The 24,140-nt window shown below is 39.6% G+C and overlaps 1 protein-coding gene across 1 annotated transcript; it reads left to right on the plus strand.

The window, feature by feature from the left end:
* The first annotated feature begins 13,469 nt into the window (after nt 1-13,469).
* Nucleotides 13,470-22,324, plus strand: tmx1 (thioredoxin-related transmembrane protein 1). The gene is made up of 8 exons (XM_078277281.1): nt 13,470-13,717; nt 14,142-14,257; nt 16,261-16,306; nt 17,066-17,194; nt 17,650-17,695; nt 18,366-18,467; nt 18,589-18,655; nt 18,812-22,324. Exons 1-8 carry the CDS (start codon nt 13,512-13,514, stop codon nt 19,057-19,059), a joined length of 960 nt encoding a protein of 319 aa, XP_078133407.1. The 5' UTR covers nt 13,470-13,511; the 3' UTR covers nt 19,060-22,324.
* Nucleotides 22,325-24,140: the final 1,816 nt, after the last annotated feature.

The raw sequence follows: 24,140 nt of genomic DNA on the forward strand, positions 1-24,140 counted from the left end.
TATTTTTGTAAAGGAATAGGATCTACTCATGTACTTTGCTCCGGGCAGGAAGCTTGTTACGTAAATATATATTTTAAGGGTTTTGATGAGTGTGTGTCGGTGTGGGTGTCTGTCCGTGAATGATACGCCATTGTGTGCCTCCCACCTCTTGCTATTCAGGCAGTTTCCTCGCATTTTTTTTGTCCTGTCCTCCCACAGCTTCCGACTATCCTTCCTGCCTCTCAGACACCAGTAGCGCCCTGTGTGAGCATCATTTGAGACATAAATGATTTTTACTTACATGGGCATTGAGAAATCTTAGCAACAAGGGAATCCACCTTATGTAAACGTCTCCTGTTATGGATGAATATGAGCAGGATTGAGGCCTGCAGGGTGTACAAACAGCGTAGGTTGTTGCGTCTGTGTTTACCAAACAGTGAGAGCATAGAGAAATCTGAAAAAGCACTATTTTTAATGGTGCTACTCAGATCCTTTACTTAAAGGGATAGTTTAGATCTTTTGAAGTGGGGTTGTATGAGGTATATATTTACAGTCAGTGTATTAGCGATAGTAGCTGACGGTCGGAACACCCCCAGTTTAGAGAAACAAACCAGAGTACTGACACGGAAGCTTGCAGGGGTGGTTCAGAATTTTGGACATAGGACCTCATTTCCAAGTTAGCCAGTGTGTTATTTATCAGTGGAGACCGTTTTCAACACTTTTCATCCAGTCCTTCCAGTTGCAGAGTTCGCTGGTGCTAGGCTAGCGCAAGTCAACAGTATCTGCTAGCCTGCCATTAAAAGCAGTCTTACACACTCCACAGTACACCCGAGGCAAATAAATTATAACGCCAGACTATCGATGTAAACGTCTGTGTTGATAGAATAATGTTAGAAATAAAACTACCCTTGCATCTCAATGATCGCATTACATTTTGAGGGACTAGTTTCTCAGCAGCGGCGGAATTTTACCTTGCTCCGGTTAGTAATACTACGCCGAAAAGTAAACAGAGAAGCGCACTACAGTCTGGACACCTAGTAGTAGCCTAGTACATTGGTATTGAAGCATTGGATTGGAAACTAAGGACTAGGCAACATGGTGATTCAGTGTGCATTTAGAAATTGTAAAAATAAACCAAACAGATGGGCACCACAAAATTTCCATTGGGAGATCCAGAAAGGAACCAACTGTGGCTTCTTGCTGCTGGCTTGGACATCAAGGCGGAGACTCTACTCAAGTGGCAACTGTGTAGTGATCATTTTAGACCAGACGACTTAAAAAAAAAAATGCAATTTAAAGGACCACAAGTCACTGACAATGAATGCGGTTCCATCCGTCTTTCCAGATGCACCAATAGCTACTGATGAACAGGTAATAACTTTTGGTAGGCTACTCTAGCTAATAAAGCTAGCCCCTTTCATAACGTTAGCCTAGCTGCTACTGATAGATTGAGACTGACAACGTTAGTGGAGATAACGTTACTGTTCAATGCATTGTGGAGAGTGACAACGTTAGCTACACTCTTAGTAGATACCTGGCTGGGCTAACCGCTAACTTTAGGTAATTGCTGACAGAAAAGTCATGTAAGCTCAGACAGTTTACATGCAAATTGCAGCGGCAGGTAAATAAACTTGCGTGATTGTCATGGAAACCGGCTTTCTCATTAGCCTAGGTAATATCACTCCGCCGCTGCTGTAGCGTATGCTACCAACTACAGGGAACAAAGTATAACTATTGCAATGCGATGCAAGGGTAGTTTTATTTCTAACATTATTCTATCAACACAGACATTTACATTGATAGTCTGGTGTTATCATTTATTTGCCTCGGGTGTGCTGGGGAGTGGGTCAGACTGTTTTTAGTGGCAGGCTAGCAGATACTGTTGACTTGCTCTAGCCTAGCAACAGTGAACTCTGCAACTGGAAGGACTGGATGAAAAGTGATGAAAACAGTCTCCACTGATAAATAACACACTGGCTAACTTGGAAATGAGGTCCTATGTCCAAAATTCTGAACCACCCCTTTAACAATGTAATGCTGTGGACGGGGGCAGCAGTTAAACGTATTTTAGCCACCTAAAAAAGGACCACCTAAAGAAATATCAGTTTAAGTGTACGCTCTATTTAGAATATTTTCACCGCATTATCTTGCCTTCAGGCAGCCCTTTCCTTTGGCACTACATTTTCTCAACCGTAGAACGTCTGTATTTCTACGCATAAGCACAACCGTGCTGCACACTGTATTACGCCGCAGATCAGCTGTTTGGGTCAGACTCTATGCGGTAACAAATACAAGAATATAAAAATGAGTGATTAGGACAGGGACGACGAAATGCCGTTCACTATGGAGACAAGAGATGCCTTTATGAGCCAGAGTGTACAGAAGAACTTTTGCAGAGGAAGACTAAACGGGTGTAGGAATACTTACAAAATAATCTGTTTAAGCTTTAACTTGATTTCCCTCTGAAATGTAGTAGAAGTAGTAGCATCAAATGAAAATGCAATTACTATTATTGAGTAAATGTATTTCATATTTTCCACCATTGATTACTCCTGATATATGAACTCTGAAATCACTGCAATGCAGGATCTGGAAGATATCATCCAAGAATTCAATTTTGCTCAAGGAAAGCAGAGCCTGTGCGCAGAGATCCAGGTATGACCAATCAACTAACATGACAGACTTTAGGAGCAGAAATGTAATTAAATCAATAGACTAGAAGCCAGTCGAACTCATGCACCGCGGCCTTTGTGCTGGTGTACACACACATTACAGTAATCCTTCGCAGACACAAAGCAGAATCTTTTTGTAACCTAATTTTGATGAGACTTGAGTTTGTCAGCTCCATTATGTCTCGACAGATCAAACAGTCTTCTGTGTGTTTCAGATATCTCGCCATTAAATATGCCATTAGCAGCAAATGAGATACCAGAAGATGTCATTTGTTTCGCTGTTTATTAATGTCGCACATGTTTAACAACCTCTCGCCTTCACCTTCAGATCTGCACAGAGGGGTGCCAGCGTTAATGTGAGCATGCGTGCATGTTGATGGCCTCTTGTTAATGCATTTGAACTGAAGGTTAAGCGAGGGCAGGGAGCTGTGTTCCTTAATATTTGGATGAGGGTGAATCATCTGCATTGAGTCACAAAACAGAGAGTTTTTGTTGTAGTCATTGCTGCTTATAAATTAGATTTAAAATTAGTTATTTTATGTTTCTTCTGGGGATCACAGAGTATTCAGGTAAAAACAGCGTTTTACTAAAATATGAGGCTGTGAAGTGGTGGGGAGAGTTGAAGCACAGTACATTCACAATAAACCCTACTGTGTATGCGCTGAACTCTACTGTGTATGCCAGAAAGCAGCGGGGGAGTGGTAATGTTTTTTTTTTTTAAATGGTTCTTGTTTCTTGTTCTGTGCAATCCTTTGAGAGAATCAAAATGTTGTTTTAGACAGAAAGAGAATACAAAATATCAAAGGACTAAGAGTCTACAGCTGTGCTTGCAGCTCTGTGAGGCTATACGTAGACACAGTGGTGCTTTGAGCTAAATGCTAACAGCAGCATGCTAATATGCTCACAGCGGCATCGCTCATATGCTGATGTTTAGCCGGTAATATTTACCAGGTTCAACATTTTGCGTGTTGGCATTTGCTTATTAGCACTAAGTGATGGGAATGCCATGTAGCTTTACGGGTATTTGGTCATAAACCAAAGTATTGGACAAATTACATTTTTGGCTAGTGGCGCTAGAGAAAAGAGTAAGAGATCACCAAAGTTATACACAATCCACCCTGAGGGGGACACGAATGTCGGTACCAAATTGAATGCCAATCCATCTAATAGTTGTTATAAGATATTTGGACCAAAGTGCAGACCATCCCTTCAACCATAACACTAGCGTGGCTAAAGTGGCTACAGTTTCTACACTGTCCACGGATGTAACCACCCCTTTAATTGTAAGCTGAGAGTCTGCACTTGTTTCATTCTATAGCACAGTGGGGGTTTCTCATTCTTTATGCACAAACTTAATATAAACTTACTGTGGGTTGTAAACACAAACTGGCTTGTATTCGTACAAACAACAATGCCATCTCTAATTTGGCTGTTTGTACAGAATATGTTGATTTTTCCTTCATGCTGCAGAGTTTGTTAAAAACTACACTGTCCACTTCCTAACCTGTTTATCATAACGAGCTGAGCCGTTTCTTAGCTGCACTTTTGGTTTTTCTCCAGCGTGGAAGTCAAGGAATTGAAAATGTTGAACAATAGGATGGACTGTTAAGAATAAAGTCTTTTGTTCCAAATGAATCCAGGCCTTCTTCCACACATGCAAATCCAATTAGAGGAACCAGAGGAGTTGGCTTCCCCTGCTGCTGCCTGACACATTTACAGAGCCTTATAAAGAGGCATCCCAGGCAGCACACTATTAACCACAAACGCTCCTGAACTAATCGACAACATGCAAAACCCCAGTGAACCTGTCCCTGATGCTTTGCAAAAACCAAACAGAATATGCAAACAAATGCAATTGTATGTTCTCCATTAAATGAATAGACACCACTGCATGTAAACCTATTCTGGAACAACCTCTAAATACAATTATGAACCTGAAAATGAGCATAATATGAGCACTTTAAAGTCCGCAAACTCACAGTCTACACACAGTAAAATCAAACAAACACAAGCAGAGCAACAGATGAAGTCATTCTCATTTAAATATCGCTGACTTCTTGTCCTCCCCTGCTAGACATGTCTGTAAGGTGTTCTGCGTGGGCTCTGTGTCCCCTAACTATAGCAGAAACATAATTGCAGAGAGACCTTAAGGAGGTCTTATTTTAAAAGTCTGCTAAATGGAAAGAACTGGGAAAATTAAGCCGGCATCAAAAATCGCCTAGAAAAGCGAAGGATCACAGATGATTCAAGCTGTCAAACATAATGGAATAAAAGTTCAGTCAGTCCAAAGAACCCTTGATGAATTAATCTTGAGGCACTGACACATTTCATTACTGTTGAAGCAGTAATTTATACTCTTCCACGGCCTTAGTGGAAGTCATAGAGTGTCAACAAAGATTAGGACTCTTGAATCTGTTTCTGTTTCTCCCATGATAAATCAAGGTGTCGGATCGTAAGCTGAGCTCAGCAGAAACAGCTGTGCTTCCCCGGCCCAGTGACCCACTGTCCGACTGATCCAGTTTCAACCGCACCTCCTCCTCTTATGTCACTCAATACATCACCCCTTCCTTTCCTCTCCCTTGCACGCCACACTGCGACACAGCAGAAACCTCAGAGCACTGCAGTGACAAGCTGGGAGAATCACTGGACACACACAAACACACACACACACACACACACACACACACACACACACACACACACACACACACACACACACACAAAGAGCAACACAAAACCACTATTTATATAATGATTAATGACAAAAATGACTATGTATGGAAAACGCACACACAAAGAGCCTTTAACAGACAAAAACAAAAGTGCAAACAGCCTAAAGGAGATTCAATAACGTGAGAAAATGTTTCATAAGCCAACCATTGCATGTAACTTGTATTTTCCACCATGAGACAGAGGCATCTAATACTGTTGGGGAGGATTAAACCCTTTTTAACACTGACCTATGCTCAGCTGTGGCTTTCTCAGCTAATATTACTGTGGCCAAAATGATGTGTGAGTAGGTGATGGATTTCTCCATCCTTGTCTCTGCCTGGGTTTCTGGCAGTGTAATATCATTTTTTTTCCACATATTGCACTGGAGCGTTCACCATTTTGTACGGTTCTTTAGCTCCTGGATTTATGGTCGTACATCACATTTAGGAACAGTTTCCTTACTGTTCAGGATTGGGTTGCACCAGCTATTTGTAAATCCATCCTTACGTTTGTGTGTCAAGTCGTTTCCTAAGTTCTTATAACTACTATTTAACTTTAAACCATTATTTTACTAAATTGGGTTGCACCATTAAAACTTAAGGTATGTTTTAACTAGTAAAGACTTTGGGGTTGATAGCACATCGATAATTCTCATCCATTTTTTAAGACATTTTGCAGTTGGAAAAATGTGATTAACTGTCACATGTCAGACACTTAACTTATTAATTAAACATGTACATATTTGCTGCATTTGAGAGCATTTTTTAGGGGTGTTGGCATTGATGAATTCTACATTTTGCTGCATCTGAGCAAAGATTGTTTTTCAGAGAAATGTTTGGTAATTAGTTGTGTCTATCTTAGTGCCTATCTGAGGAGCATAATTAATGCATACGATCAGGAAACAAACTATTTATCATCCAGTGTGCAACACATCGAAATGTGGCATATGGGTTGAATCCAAAATCGTCCCCTCAGGTGACTCCAACATGAAAACTAATGACAACCCAGTGGCACCTTTAAGAGGGCTGAGGGAGGAGAGAGACTCATTAATCAATGGCCAGAGGGTTCAAGAGCTTGACACTCTGACACTTCTGCAGGCTGCCGAGCTGAAGACTGCAGATACTGTTTGTACTGACTTCACAAATGAGAAAAGGCAGAATCCCTAATGTGGTTTGGGGATGCCGAGTGATTTATAGTCTTTTAGGAGACGAGGGGGAAGGCACTTACTGTAGTTTGGCTTTTACACTAGAGACAAAACTCATAACAGTGTAATGTAAAAGGAGAGAAGATTGGTAGAAAGCAATAAAATACTAAATATTTCTGTTAAGATCAACTTTTTTCATCCTTACACCGAGGCTCCCATTTTACACATGGCTCACTAGTGGTACAGTGCATTAAAAAACGAGAGACTGATCACTTAGTGTCTGCAGTTTTTCAGAAGAAAGCCTTCAGAAGGTTTTGAAGGCTTTTTAAAGCACGTTATAATAAAACCAGAGACATTTCACTGCATGAATTAACCTCATATATGGAAAGCAAAATCCCAAACAAAATTTTGCTTGCAAAGTTTGAAAAAAAACCCTTAAAAGGACATTTTAAACTTCAAACTAAATCTGGATTTACTCTTAAAGACTTTGGATTTAAATAATTATTAAGTGGTTAGCAGAGTCCAGGTGTCCCTGCTTTAATTGAAACTGTCCCAGAAAATTAGACTTCAAATTTCACTTTAAAATGCATTAATCAACAAGACATATTGTCACATAATTAATATCAAATGTATTTACCGGTATCCATTATATATCCATATATTTAGTACACTAAATGATGTTGGTATGATGTTGTGTGTTACCGCAACTGCTGGTGTGTAACCATGCTGCCTGAAGCTTGTAATGTGTTAGCAGTTGGCAGCGAATCCCTCCGGAGTGTGTGAACCACAGGAAGTCCTCATTGTAAGAATAAGTAAGATGTATGTGAGGAAAAAGGGGGGGGGGGGGAATGAAATCTCACAGGTAATGAGGATTGCTCCAGTGGCTCCAGATGTTGATGGGAATCCTGGAACAGCTGGTATTTAGCTGTAATTGCCACTCTTGGCTTTTCTGCTCCTCAGGTGTGTCTGTTGTTGTTCGTCGCTCCACTGGGAAACATCTTGTCTGTGTCACTCAGCTTCCTCACCTGATTCTGCTGGCACAACACCATTTTAAAGAGAAGGGATCATACATTGAGTTCATAGCTTTTACACTGAAAACAACTGCCGGCTGCTGGGGGAAACGAGGTTGACGAGAGCATCTTATCGCTTGGTTACCACAAAAAAGGGAAGGAAAGAACATTAAACTGTACAGGATTTGAGAAAGAGTGAGATAATGTGTGTCTGAGGGAGATATTTCGGGACAGAAGAAGTGGAAAACCCAGAGAAAGTGAGTGTAAAGTGTTGTGTTGTGCAGCCACTGTTGTCACTGTTATGATTGGAGTACATGCTCCACCTCCTCACTCCCACGTTGTACCACTTCTCACTCATCACTCTTGAAATTTCCATCAGCTGTCACATGGATAATAACAGTCTCTGAGAGCTGTATGACAATAAAGCAGTACATCAAACGAGAACTGCCCACTGATGGCCTTCACATTCACGCAGAGATACAGCTGTAGGCCTACTGTGAGTAAGTGTGTTGGGTCTCTCAGCTGTGGTGACGTAAGTTACCTTGAAAAAATTGAAAAAAGAAAATATGACAGAATGAAAAGATGTATGGCTTCAGAAAAACTCTATCATTTACACCTGCTTGTGCTGCAAAGAGGGTAGTTTTTATGGGCACTTAAGGTACTTACATTCAACATTTTACATCACATTCAGATTACATGTTGAAGTGTTTTGCTGGCTTCTTTCAGCTCATTGTTTTGGATTTACGGCCTGCAACTTTACTATTTTTGGTTTGCAATAGAAACATTACAATCAATGAATTGATTGTAATGCCGCTTTAATAAGGTAGAAGTCTCACTTTCAAGGCACTTACAGTGTCGCAAATTAACTCCCCTACAGTATATAAATGTGCACATCATCCTTGTTAGAGACCTTTTACATAAAGTATCAATAATTCAACATCTAGGTTTCCCACAGTGAATAGGTCACATCAGCTGATACTCTTAAGCAACCCATATGAATACACAACACTAAATAATCTTTTCACTTGGGAGAGACCCATATATGATCTTGCTTTAAAGGCAAATCAATACTACTTCTTTAAAGAGCACCAAAGCCCTGCTGTACTGCTCTGTGCTCTGTTTGGGGGTGAGACTTTCAAGCATTCTGGCTCACAGCTTAATCAGGGAAGTCACCACACGTGTGTTGCCAAAGACCTCCAATAGAAAACACCTGCTGTGGCATTGATGAGGTGCAACAATCTACACAAACCCTTGCTATACTTGTGCTTCTACAGTAATTACCCTGATGGATTTTATTTTGCAGTCATTATTGTATATCTCAATAATGATCCCACTTATGGCTACACACAAAAGCACAACTTATATAAACTTATAAAGTGGACATTGGATTTAAGTCACTGGACTCATTTCTTGGACTTATTCTACTGAACATCTTGTGTTGGATTTGCTATATTAGTATTGGGCCAACTGTAGTGTAATCCTATTGTTATATATTGCAATTCCGTTGTTATATTTTCTACCTCCAGCTGTCCGAGGAGAAGGGGATCTTTATTTAAATGTTCTCTCCTGAAGTTTCTACAATTATCTTCCTTCTGTACTAAGAGTTTTGTCTTTTTAGGAGAACTTTAGTGGAATGGTTTTTGTTGTGAGGTTGTTGAGGTTCAAAGTTCATTCTTGACCTTGGCAACAGCAGTTGACAAAAATGGACCCCAAGGGTTGCACCAGCTGTTTTTAAATCCATTAAAGTCCTTCCTAAACCTACTTACTACATGCTAGTTTCAAACTAGTAATTTGCTGAATTGGGTTGCACCATTAAAACCTAAGAAATTTCTTCGCAAAGACATAAAGAATGTGTAAATAGGTTGCTACACAACATCTGTAGTTCTGAACAATCAAAGCAATGAAATATGTAAAAAGTAAATCCTTGTAGCACTGTGAGCTGCGACAGAAACTTTAAATATAACAATTTTAAGGGCATTTACATTAAACTTAATTGCCAATTTAAATGACAAATTTGTTGGCAAGCTAACACTTCTTTTATCAGCTGGTTAGTTAGCTACGTAGCAGTTGGAACTAATTTCTACTTTAAAAAGTTTGTGTGGGCAACCCGTTTAAATTTAGTGGTGTGAGGATCTCCACTCCATACACACTTGGGTAACAACTAGGCTAAGTTTGAACTGAAGCACAGCTGGTGCAACCTGCTCCTGGAATGTCCAATTAGTGAATATAACATGCTATCTACATCAGCACCTGGATTTTAATAGTCATGGTTGTACTCTTTCTTCTAAGCACACTGGAAACTGAGGTTCAAAGTTCAGTCTTGACCTTAGAAACAGCAGCTGACAATACAAGGTCCATATAGTGGGTTAAGTAATGTGTAAACTCATGCTCACAGAAAAATGGTTAAACATTACTGTCTATAACTGGCATCTGCAGGCTGCGCTGAACCAGGGCAGTAACCATGGCAACAATCAGCCTCTGGCCAGCCATCAACCGTTTAATCAGCAGCATTAAAGCAATTAAATGTAAAATTAGAAAAATCCTCCACAGCCAAGTGCATGTTTGTTGGTGGAAGCAACATCTTATCACAACAGATAAACTCTTAACAAAGCCCACATGAAGGCACCATCAGTGAGATAAGTCAAGGTATTACCAATGTAAAGTTAATGCAGGACTGTGAATTTCATGGCAATAAATGCAATGGTTATCAAGACAGATCGACCAATGAACATCTAACTATACAATTGAGGACCCTCTGTGTGTGTGTGTGTGTGTGTGTGTGTGTGTGTGTGTGTGTGTGTGTGTCTTTCAAGTATCTCAAGAAGCGATCTACTTCACACTTGGCTTCCTGGGTACCCAGCGAACTTGGGTTGGGAATTTGGAGCAGTTTTGGAACAGCGTTGGATATTGGATATTAGCCTAATAAACTGTAAATAAAACTAAACGCTGCCATAACGCTTGCTCTTCTGTGTCTACCCTTCACAGTAAAAGCCCAGCTTAAATTCAGTCAGATCATTACGCTAAGAGGTCCCCCAAAAACCAGAAACCAGGCCCCCCACATATAGCGCTCAGCCATTTTTGCTGATCGGTTCTCATAACGAGACGGATAGGTTACCGCCATGAGTCCATGAGGCAAATGTCTACAATAACTCCACATTTTAATTGTAATAATTTGTGAGTAAAATCTGAATCTGCAAAGTAACCAGTAACCAGTAACATTTCTTCGTCGTCGTAAATGTTTTCCTCTGAAGTAGAAGTACACAGTAAGTCAGTAGTATACAATGGGGTTGCATATTAAGTGCTTTGGGGTCTTTCTTTAAGTAATTTTGGGGTTAAAATGGTTCTGGAGAAAGCTACGAGCAGCAATACCCAAGGCCAAGTAATCGGCATTAGTAGCTACAAAAGAGAGAAAATGACAGTTTTCCTGCCTCCAACCAGCAGCAGCCCAAGCCCTGTAGTTGAGTTTGAAAGAACAACACAAAACAGCACTACAACTTCCCAATCTGCCACTTATTTTCCTCACTGCCACATTAACGTGAAGGAGGAGAGCAGATGACTGCCGAGCAGGAAGGAGATTCATTTAGCTCTGTAAGTGGAGCAGAGCTGATGGCTGGAGAAAGGGTGCGAGGGTAGAGGCACAAAAGGATGTCATCTGGAGGGTATTTTTAGAGCGTGAGGTGCACTGATAACTGGCTCCCACTGCAATCTGCCTGCAGGTTCCCAGCAATAATAACTGCTCTCATTCTGCAGATTCACTCAGACTGAAACCTTCTCATGCAGGGAAACACAGGCAGGACTGATCGACTCTCTCACTCTCTTACACACATACTGTCTGGCACAAAAATATGGAAGTTTATAAGTGACAGAACTAAGTTAGCACCAATAAACAAACGTTATGCTGTCAATCTGCAGGTCAAGATTTGAGAGTGAAGGACAGATTTGTAGGTTCAGAACATGTTGTGTTGTGGGAGTAAGATGTTGTCCTGTTCTGTGCTCAGATTGAAATCTGCTGCCAGTATTTTCTCCAAAAAAGACCCTAAGATACCCTGAGACCTCCCACGGAAGAAGCGTATTGAGGTTTCCAGTCAGTTTTTGTTTCAGCCACCAGTTATGTGCATGATCTTTTGCAGGGTGTCTGGGATCACCCTCAGGGACATGTCTTTGCTTTTTCCCAGTAAATGACTAATTCCACTTCTTTGGAACTCGAAAATTATTCTAATAAAACTATGATCAAAACATTTTTTTGGTTGAACGTCTACAACTGGTAGAGATTTGCAACCAATGAGAGGTGTTGCAAGTATAAATGGTTTTGTTTAAAGGGGTCACAAGCCAGAAAGATTGGGAACAACTGGGTTAAAGGATAGGCTATGATTCACATACCATGCTATGAAGGTTGAAAGGGTTGCTGTGGTCATTCTTCCATTGTAGCCACCAAGCGATCCCTCCCTCCCTAAAAAATGGAAGAGAAAATTCACAGTCATCATTCTGTTCAAAATGCATTCAAACCTAACATGAGGCTCCAACAAGCTAACTCAGACTGCTGTATTAAGATAGAAATAACAAACAAAAATGACCTATCCTTTAAGATCTTGTATAGTCGATCTGGTAAAAGCACAACTAGAACCACTGCTCCTTCACATTTTAAGAGTACAAGTGGTTCAGGCATCCAGAAATGTGACAGGAAATGAATGGATCGAAGTAAGAGCCTGAAACAGGACATTTAAAAAAATCTGGCAGTGAGGTTTTTTTCTTAACAGTTGAAATGAAACAAAAACAAATGAAAATGAAAATGCTGAATGAAAAAACTGAAAATATCGCTTGACATTACTTAGAAGGCAGGGTCTTAACAGGATTGCACTTCACCTCCGGGTCAAATCTAATGGATTTAACTCTGCTCTCAGTGGGTTTTTGCATCATATGCAGATAGAAAATGCAAACCACTTTGATCATGCAGCTTTGAAGATATTGAACAAAGAACACAGTTCCTTTTGGATCAAAATATTGAGTATCTGCTATCAGAATTCATCAGGTGCATAAAGTGATTAATCTGCACTTCGAAACATTGACTTACGGATCAATTAATGCTCAAAATTGATTTCCAGTTACAGCTTCTCAAGTGTAGATTTGGTGCTTTTCTCGGTTTCATTGTGACCTCAATATCTTCAGGTTTTGGACTGTTGATTGGATTAAAATAAAAGACATTTAAAGAAGCTCAGAATTTGTAACAACATTTTTTTTTTGTTCCAGACATAGTCTTGTTTCTCACATATACTATATATACACACTTTCACTACAGCATGTTAGGTGAATAGACCTGGATATATACAGTCTAATCCATGGTCCACAACATTTATTTAACAGCTTTAGCGACTAGTTACTTTGCAGATTTAGATTATTATTTAAAAGATTAAATCAACTAATATAATAACAACAATAACAAAAACTAAAACTAGAATACAATAACATAATGTACAAATCGGCCACATATTGAGTTACTTTACTTTTGGCACTTTAAGTTTATAATGCTGATACTTTTGTACTTTTACGAGTTTGAATTTTTAGACTCCTCTTTCATCACTGTCCACATAGAAATCATATCTACCTCCTGGAGTTATTTTAGAGACAATAACACCACCTGCTGGTCATAAACGTTTACAATAAATGAGAATGAAAATAAAGTAATGTTACTTCTTATTTAAAAGACTTGACAAGCTACTTTACTTTACTGCCTTTGGTTCGTTGTAGACGTCTGCTGTTATCTACTTGCACTCCTTTATGTTAACATTTGCATTGCTAACGTTGCTTTTTTTGCTGTTTTACGACTAAGCAAACAGCACCTGATGAATGCTCATTTTATCTGCATTTTTCTATAGATAGTTTCAGACTTTCGCATGACATGGATGTATAGAGCACACGCACACCACCCACCTCTCGGACGTTAGGGCGCACAACCAACGGAAGTGAGCGGGTTGTCTCAAACAGATCAGACACGACATGGCGTGTTTGCTAGCCAGCAGTAGTAACATAGGCTCAACAATGTTTTCTTTAACACGACAAACAAATCAACGCCCATGGATATGCTGCTTGTTTCTAGTGATTTATTTAACGTCGCTACCAGTTTCGGCAAAGCGGGACAGCCTCAGAGAAGTGACCGACGGGACCTGGGAGGAAATCCTTACAGGAGAATGGATGATTGAATTGTCAGTGCCTTGCTAACAGCTACTGCTAACAGCTAACCGGCTAGCTAGCTTGTCAGTTAACTTAGCTAGCTAGCTATTTTGAGCTCATAGAAACGGGGCATGGTTTCCTGTGTCATATGCAAGCCTAAATGTTCTGTCTTATTTGATTATTATTGTAACTGTCTCCATTTAGTCCTGACAAGTTGCTAAAGTGTCTTTAACTAACGTAGGTAAGCTAACAACTGCAATCTTTATTTAACGTTAGCTAACCAGCTTACCACAGTTGAATGCCAGCCAGTAGGCTATGTAACACGCAAATAAAGTACCCAATCAGGTCAACAGTACATTTCAGCTTGTATTCAGTGATGATCTACCGTTAAACTTTGATGCAAGTGATTGTGCAGTTTATCAGAGGCTTTAATTGTGAAACTTGATACCCCTTCAGCTACGCACCCTGGTGTCCAGCATGCCAGCAGCTCCAGCCGGCGTGGAAGGAGTTCGCGGACTGGGGAGAGGACATGGGGGTCAACATAGCCAAGGTGGACGTCACAGAACAACCCGGTAGGCTTGAATGACCTTTGCCAGCTGACAGCTCATTGTGACTCCTACATGCATAACAAAACAGAGCTGTCAAGCCAGTGCAGCATTTCCTAAATAGCAGGACAAAATAGCTGAAACATAAAACAGCAGTCAGTTAAGGTTGAGGCAAAGGTACTCCTTGTAATAACATACAACTGGATAATATAGGTGGTATTTCTAGTACTTGGTCCACTCAATTATTGTTGATGATCAGCATAGACAGAAATATTATAAACACCTCTCTGTATTTGGCAACATAATTCAACAGCACTACAAACTACAGCCTCCAAAATGACCTGAAAGTTGAGTCATCACCTAAACTAAAAGAGCCGGCAAAAACAATCGTTTTAGAAAATCTACAGAGAGACTAAATATATAAAATAATCAGTCAGGAAAGTCCAGCAAATTGAATGCCTAACTATTCAAGTTTCTAAGTTCTCCATCACACAGTTTCGAACATCCAATATTGTGATATAACAGTCCTGCTCATTGATTTTACATCATTGTCCACATTGATCTAAAAACAACTATCAAGGACAGTTACCACTGACTTGATAGTATAGAGGGTTTTCACCAACGTCACGTTCTGGGTGGTAACCTAGATGCGCGGCCATATTGGAGGCACTCGGTGTAAACAACTGAATGGAGTAATGGAGTATTGTGCACTTTGGATACTTTAATACTTTGTCTAAACAACAGAAAAGCTCATCAAAACGTGTCCAAGATGCAAAGGCATGGAAGGACTTGGACCACAAAAAAAGAAATTACAGTTTACTGGCGGTGCAGAGCCCTACAAGTCGGCTCCCTCTTCTTGGATCCATGGCGACCCGGTGATTCTTCCTTCAGTTGCATATCCCGATATAGTCAACTACCTGGTTTTCTCGCAGAGCCCATACACAGCGGAAGATCTTAAATCCTACAAAAGTTTGGAGGCTTATAACCAGATAGTGTGTGGATGGGTGAGGGAGACGCAGTACCAAGTCATTAACGACCAATGTGTTGTGAAGGCCAAAGTAAGTAATGCAATAACGTCTTTAATCAACCTAACCGTAACTGTATGATATCATTGTGATACTCCAGGTGTAGCCAAGTGACTCTCAATAGTTTTTTTTTTTTTTCATTTCAAAGACCGAACAAGAGAGTTTTCCCTCGTAGATCCTGGTTGAGCTTTGCCAACCACAAGCGCCTCCTTTCCTCTGATAACTTCTGGCATTCCTCTCCCTGGTTTTTAATAACTTTTGGAAGTCGATGATATTCCAAATGTTTTTCTCGGTCTGACCTATTGGTACAACCTAAAACACGGCAACAATTAACCATTTTCCTTGACACCGTTCGGGATCTACGTCAGTGCCTGTGCTTCGTTGTGATGCGGAGTACCTCCAACATGGCGACTTCGGGTCTGATGACGCGTCTCATGACGCGCCGTGAAAACCCTCTATGGCAAAATGTCAACAAATTTGTATAATCTCACAGTATATAATGTCAGTATGGGTCAGGTGTTACTGGCCATTTCATATGAGTTTTGCCGGCAACATAAGGCCACTAATTGAGGTACAAAGATGCCAGATAGTTGGTACCAGATGTGTAGATGCATCACTTTCCATCACTGCAAAATTATGTGATTCATTTGACAAGTTGAATCGGCTAAAAATTCCTGCCAGCATGCATGTTCATAGAAAACTGCATTAGTAAAAACGGAACACACACACACTCTCAAAATACTGGTTATTTATAACACAACAAACCTGAAAAATGTTCTGTATGAGCTTTAACAACGTGGTATTAAACTAAGGGATTCTTTATTTCACTGTATTATGTGTTAATGTTTTACCCAGCTCTGTATACAATTGAAGTACTCATGTTAGCAAGTGGTGCAGTGGACATTAATTTAGCCCCTCTGTTCAGTCTGAAATTCCTTTCAGTTTAGTAATGAGTCAAACTGTTCCTTCCTGCTCACTGACAGTACTGTTTCTTCTCTCTGTAAGGTCTGAGTGGGAGATTCATCATTACTTCACTTCCTACTATTTACCAGTAAGTTGAGTTCTAAGTTATGCTGCGGTTTTTATTGCTTCCTCTTGATTGTGGCTGCTTGTGATGTGTGTGTGTAATGCTAACGTGCATTCATCTTGAAAGAATATAACCTAGTGGCTTTAACTAAGTTTAGTATCTCATGTACTTTCAGCTCATCAGATCTCTGTTCTCCTTCTGTAATGTCACATTAACATTTTGAAAAGACTGTATCTCGGTGTTATAATAATAATTTGCTTTAATATAATTATCAGTAAGGGGGGGGAAACATGTAACATTTTTTTCTCATAAATACAGTATGTGTTTCTGAAATGTGCATGGATTTAAACCACTGAATCACTTTTCACTTTTAGTCAATACCACCAAGAGCCTTTACATCAAATGTTGCGTTGGCAGAGTTTTATTTTTGATTGTTAAAGTAAGTTTTGGTCTTAAAAATGCATATTCATGTCAAAACCCCCACATTATCAAGTGTCAGATTGGGGCGATATACTTTGCAAAATGCCCAGGTGTTCCCTAATTCATATAATGCTTTATTGCGGATAAAAATTGCAGATATCTTTGCAGTTATACCACTGGCCTGTCTCCCATTTGCTGTATTATTTTTTTTTAAGGCTGAGATTCAAAATTAACTGTCACCGCCACGCTGTCAGGATCACAGCAGCTAAATGCATACTTTTTTGTCAGTCCATGAGATTTTTGTCACAGAAAATGTGGGTCAAAACACTGCACTGTTCCTAAACGTTTATATCTGTGTGTCAGCTGTAAGGACGGCGTCTTCAGGAAGTACCAGGGAGCTCGCACTAAAGACGACTTCCTCAGCTTTGTCGATGAGCAGAAATGGAGAGCAGTCGAGCCAATTTCCTCTTGGTTCGGGCCATCTTCATTTCTGTGAGTATTTACGGCTTTACACAATCATGAGCACGATAAAGTGTGAGAATGTGGTTACATGGGGCTGACTTTTAATTTCCCTACAAACACGATGGCATATATTATACATCAATACCAAAAGATGCTGTTGTGGTTATCGTAAAATGTATTTTAATTTAGATTATCGCCCAGCCCTAAGGATACACGCAGCGATAACAAAACATCTGGAATTTGGCATCACAGTGGCTATCCAGTGCTTTGTATCATTGCTGTACCTTTTTTGTTAAAATATCAGTAAAACAAAATCAGATACCCGTTAGCTCTATTCTTAGTCTTTTCTCTTGGTTTAAATTAAGAACCACAAACACCCCCTCCTGTCCCCTATTTGTTATTTTTTTATGTTCAGGCTTTGTAGTGATGTTACAGTTTGACAAATCTGTGTTAAATCATACTGTCGTTTACTTGTCTTTTGGCAGAATGAATTCAATGTCTGCTTTGTTCAAGCTCTCCATGTTTATCCGGGTAAGTGAGGATTTCAGTCTTTGGTAGTGCTGTAGGCGTTGTATATATGAAGGTGTTTATTTCATTTCCCACAATCTATTCAAAGAAGAATGTGCTGCTCAGTGTGAAATTGAATGAGGGGAACGTGGAAAACATATTGGGTGTAAAATCAAACAAACGACAAATCCAGTTGCACTGAATACACGGCTGACACATTAGACACAGAAACCTACCTCTTCGGGTAGATTATAACTTCTTTCCATTATTAAAGGATAGGGATGGCATTTCTTTTCATTTTCTTTTATTGTCAACAAATCCCATCTCAATACTTTGACTTCCCCTGCCTGTCTGTGGCTCTCAGCACCAAGCCCATGAAAACATAAGTCTTTAAAAACCTGTTCATAAGTAAAAAGTAAATCGTTTTTTTTAGCAAACATTACTCAAAACAGGAGATAATTATTGGGGACTATTTTCAGCTGCAGATGAATACGCATTTGGTGCTCTAGTTAGTATTTCTGGCAGCCGGATAGTGGATGTAAGATTGAGTCAAAGTACACTACAGTGCCCATGTTCTTCATAATGACTTATGATATAATGACTGACACAATGGCTTATTGATGTATTTTGTAGTATATTTTTGCTGTTGACGTCCATTTACAGCCTCAAGTAAAAATGTGTTTGTGTTCTCCAGCGTTGTCATAACTACATGACAGAGCAGCTGGGGATTCCTGTTTGGGGGTCTTATGTTATCTTTGGCTTGGCCACCCTGTTCTCTGGCCTTGCATTGGGACTGGTGAGTACTTGTGCAGCACTTCTTTATGATTTTTAATAACCTCGACGCTATAGTGAACGCTCTGACAAGAACAAATGCATGCATTGCCAGTGAATTAATGGTTATTGTTTTGTCTTTGCAGTTACTGGTGTTCATCGCAGATTTTGCCTTCCCCTCACGACGCTTCTCTTCTTCAGATTACTACCAGAGTGAGTTTCATATGAGATCATACTAAACGCTGCTTTTCCTATGCAATTATCTTTATATACATAAATGACAGAAACCGTAGCACAGATAGATTACAAATGTACTGGTAATCAGGTTTTGTTTGTAACTTGGCTGTTGTTCAAAATGTTATCCTGCAGAAAAACAGACCATGGAGCAGGCGAGGTTAATCCAACGGCAAGAGGACGAACACGAGGCTGACGGCGAGGAAGACGACGACGAAGAGGAAGAAGACGACGATCAGGATGACGTCTGGAGGAGGAGGAGGAGAGGGTCCCCAGAGGGCCGCCCAGAACCTAGGGGACAGGGTTTCTCTGATGAAGCTCTGAGGAAGAGGGTGGTGGCCAACCGCGAGGAGGAGGACGACGACGACGAGGAGGACACCTAGAGAGTCCCACGGTTCCTACTCCTTTTTAGAGAAGAGCGTCATGGCGTCGGCAGAGTCGGAGGAGCTTTGGTCCCGAGCTGCAGTGTTTACAGCTTAACCTCCCTTCCTCCTCCTCCTCCTCCTCCTCCGGGCCCCCAGAAACACCTCGCTTCTATTCTTCTCCCTTCCTTGTTTTTTAACGGGAGCGCTTGAAACTCTCTCCGTCTGAGCAGCAGGCTCCACCTGGAAAAAAAAAGAAGCTAAAACACTGCTGACACCTGTTTCCACTTATGGAGACAAATCGCCTGGCTGAGGTTTAGGTATGAAGTGCAGTAGAGCTGGATTTTGCAACATTGTTTATCCTATGCATCTTTTTTTTTTTTGTGTGTTTATTTGAGAATCATTATACCAAGCTTACGTTTGAAGTTTCTTTAGCTAAATTTTATTACTACTCAGCTTATGTACATACGGTATGTATTTTACAAACCCTGATGGTTTGACCCAATCAAATCTCATTCCTCATTTTAGTGTACTATGGAGGAAAGAGGGGGAGGAAAAAGAAATGGCTCCAAATTGTTAAAATCCTGAAGATTTCACGCCTAGTTGATTTGGCGTCAACCGTGGTTATCGTGGCAACAACAAGCTCACTTCTTGTTCCATCACTTCCCTGTAATATTTAAAACCAATCCCCTGATTAAAAAAAAAAAAAAAAGAGGGTTGTCTTGTTTTGTAGACATATTTTCCCTGAAATAGCTGTCAGTGCTAACCTCGACAAATACATCCCGTTTCCTGTAACACCTTCACAATAAAGCCACCCCTTGTTTCACCAGTTGAATGCTTTTAATGTGAAGCAGCAGCAGTAGGAAATGTTGATGCTAGCAGGAACTTAATACACCTCTGATACTGTGTAAGGAGAATCAAGAGTGAACAGTGAGGCTGATATCAATAAAGGCAATTTAAAACCAGCACGGAAATGGCGGACTACTCCACAAACAATGGAAACTATAGAGAGCATGCATGATATGAGGAAAATCTGCACTGTATGATAACATTTATCAATGTTTCGATGGCGACATGACCTGACGACTGAAACAATTATTGAAGTATGCATATTAGCTATACATTTCCAATGTTTTTTACTTCTTTACTTGAAGGTATCTACATAAGAGTGACACGACACTGTCATGAACACATGACACTGTCATGAACACATGACACTGTCATGACACATGACCCCTAACCCTAACTTGTCATGACAAAAACCAAATGACACTAAAAGAAGCGTTATGTCATAAACGTTTGACTTGTTTATGTTTATGACACGTTCATGACAGCGTCATGTCACTCTTACATAGATGCCTTCAAGTAAAGTGTAACCGAATATTTTAATTCAAACTAGGCTAAATGTTTGTAGAGCAGCAACAGTAATGTTTACAACAGCAAAGTCATATGTAATCATTGACATCTTACTGGAAACGATCTAAAATGTCAATAAAATAAATAATATTCCGGACATCAAAATACTGAGTGAAGTTTAGAAAGAATGAAGATTTATCTGTCAGTATTAGTCATTCATCCTGTCCTGTCCTCCCTCTGCTGAGGCACCATCACAGCATATTAATTAGCCATGTGGGTTAACCTGAAAGAGTAGGGCTGGTTTGTCTCGGTCAGCAGCTACGTTTACAAGAATTTGCCAAATTTTAAGATACGTGGCGAACTAAGATACACAGACTTTAAACGGCTTTTGTTTTAGTTTGTCACAATTCGCTACTGTAAGACGTAACGGCAGTGGATGAGAGACTGCGAGAGAGATTAAAATATTGTTTTCTACATGTTTATGCTTGTTGAACAGGTGTGTTGATAAAGTAATGCCTTTTTACATGAAGGTTTTATTGCAGCTACTTACAGTAACAACTGTAGTTGTCTTCAGCTTGAGTTATCTTCACTTTACTTCCCTGTCTCCTCTGCGGCCTCTCTGACCTGCTGCCCGCTGACTTTGCTCTGTGTGTGTTTGTGTGTGTAGCCTATATGTGGAGGAGTTCAGCCACGACGCAGAGGAGAGGCTGCAGCGTGATGATAAATACTACAGTTTTTAGCCCATACCCATTTAGTTTAATACCGGGTTTTGGTACCCATTCCATAAATAAAAAGATTTTTCTTATTCCCTGCGTTTCAGGCAATCTTTTGCTGTGTTTGCCGTGCATGTTCATATTGCGATGACGATGAAAATACGATTTATCGGTCAGCACTAATCGAAAAGTCTTGACTAAATGTAAATACGTTGAATTGCTATTGCAGAAAAAAGAGCAGACCATTTCATGAAAATTGTAAGGAATATACCTTTAAATCTCAGCCTGATCGTTTTCCTCGGTCTGTGTAAAGTGTGTATTCTCTTGGTACAGGTACGTTATGGTTATGGGGCAGGAACCCTTCATATGGCCAAAATGTAGACTTTGTTGCACTGCCAGTTTGCAGTTATTTAGGTACTGAAACTCTAGGTAGATGCTGATTTTAAAAATAACTATATACACTCCAAATAAATGGTGTGGTGAATGTTGTTCTGTAGATACTACCGGTATGTGTCCCCATAATGTATCATGCAATCAACCAATGGGATGCATTATTTAATTTTGTGTTACTAATATTTAGTTGTGGTTCTAATTATTAAAGGACATTTGCTTAAAGAACCCATATGTGTTATCAACCTGTCAGCAGGTCTACAGAACAGTATTTGCATGCCGTAATACAGTACAGAGAGGAACACCTTAGGGACGCCCTTTTTAAGTATTGTTAAATACGGAGAGACTTATCTGTCCTAACGCTACTCTGCTTTGTGGAACAGTAAGAGGACCAGAAGGAAGCTGTCTGCTCGACAAAGGGAGACATAATACACCCTAATGTAATCTGGTTTTTAACCACTTTTTATTGGACTTTTTTTTCTAAAAAAAAAGTCAAATTAAAGATGAATTTCTGATGTTAAATAGTGCTGTTTTGTGTACTTGAAATAGTTTGAAATTGAAATATTGAACAAATTGGAACTTTTATGTGTATTTTATTGCCACTATTCATTTCAGGTGTGTGCGTGTGCGCGTGTGCGTGCACATTTCTGTTGTTTTGATTAGGCTAATATAATAATGATGTTTATTTTATCATTCATTTTGGTGATGGTTGTAATTTTTTACCCGACCTTTATTAACAGCTTGTAGCGTTCACACTTTACTCTGAGCTGGCTGTGCTCCTTTTATTGTTTGAACATTTCTTTTGAATAAAGGGTTAACTCTGAAAACAGTCTCACTTTTTTTGCTTCCAATAGTCAACTGGCACAAATATGAACCTCCCATGTTTTGTATTCGTCGGTGATGCACAAAGGAAATAGAGGAGTTGCTCACAGCTGGAAAAAATGTAAATTGCAGACGGTTCCGAGAAACATCCAGAAAAATAAACTGTTGCCAAACACTTCACTATGAAGATTAGTACATTCTGTAGCAGTGGTGGAAGAAGTATTCAGGTTCTTTACTGGATAAAAGGACCAATACAACAATGTGAAAATACTTGATTGCAAGTAAAAGTCCCATTCAAAATTTTATTTAAGTAAAAGTACAGAATTATTATCAGAAAAGGTACTTAAAGAATCAAAATATAAGTACTTATTCTGCAGAAAAGTGTCCCTCGTGACTGATATATTGTTATATATGATATTGTTAGATTGTACCTAATACTGACGCGTCACTGTGTAATTTTACTGTGGTAGCTACTGAGGTGGAGCTATTGAACTACTTTATATACAGTTCTCAACCTTGGGGTCGGGCCACTCTAAAGGTCACAAACAATATCTGAGGGGCCAGCAGATGATTAATGGTGCAGGAAAAAAACACAAAGTTCTTCCACAAAAATGTGTATTTATTGCCTCAAACAGTTATTTATAAAAAAAACTATCTGAGAAGATTAGAGAGAAACTCATATCTGAAACATGACAAGAACGCCCAGCTTGACAAAGTAGTTGGGAACTACTGGTTTAATCTTTAACAGTGCATTGTGTTATTCCTTCTGAAATGGAGTGTAGCAGACGTGCAGCACAGCATAAAATAGAAATACTCCAGTAAAGTACAAGTAACTCAAAATACAGAGGACCATCTATTTGGAACAATCTACCGGCATCACTACAATCATCATCTACATTATCATCGTTCAAAAAACATTTGAAAAGGTCACTAATCAACAGTGACTTTTAAGTCTAATTTTCACTGCTGCTTAGTGTAACTAGTGTTACTTAGAAGGGTGGTGTCTTTATAAGCCTTTTCTTGGCTTATAATCTCCTTTGAATAATATTATACCTTGCATCAAGCCTTTTAATGTGTGAATAAACTAAACTAAATGTGTACAGTTACTGTCTACCCCTGCATATAATGTATGCTTCATAGCATTTGCATTATACAGTGCAGTATGTTGTGCAGCTCTTGAGTCTGCATCACATCCTGCAGCCAGAGAATACACCACATTGTTGAGCACACTCACATTTTGTTTATTAGTATGATATTTAAGTTGTAAGCAGGTTGAACAAGGTGTACAATGTAAGTATGATAATTCAAATTTTTTGAGAAACAGAACAATACATGGTTTGTTCATTTCCGCGTTAGCATAGTCTTATCACTGAAAAACAAATTGGAGAAATATAAAATAAATGGAAATGCATTACTAAGAGCTCCGGTCTGTGCCAGCAGATGTCACTCTTGCACTCATTTTGGAATGTGTTCAACCTACTGTATTAGCCAAGGCACCTTTATTTGTGTAGCACCTTTCAACAACAAGGCAATTCAAAGTGCTTTACATTGGACATAAAAGGCATTAAGAAAAGAAACAAACAGAAAACAATATAAAAAAGATAAATAGAAGATAAAAGAAGATAAAAAAGAATAAAACAGGTACAGTTCAGGGCTACCAGTGTACCACAGCACTACACTTTAGGGAGTATGTGACAGGAAATTTACAGTGGCACTTAATGTGTGTTTTAGCCAATGTTAAGCTACAGTTCACAACATTTCCCTCCATTTGTTTTCCTGGGGCTTCCCCATTTCCTATGTGGGAGTTACATCCACCCACTT

Source organism: Sander vitreus, chromosome 20, assembly GCF_031162955.1.
Source record: "Sander vitreus isolate 19-12246 chromosome 20, sanVit1, whole genome shotgun sequence".
Classification (NCBI taxonomy): domain Eukaryota; kingdom Metazoa; phylum Chordata; class Actinopteri; order Perciformes; family Percidae; genus Sander; species Sander vitreus.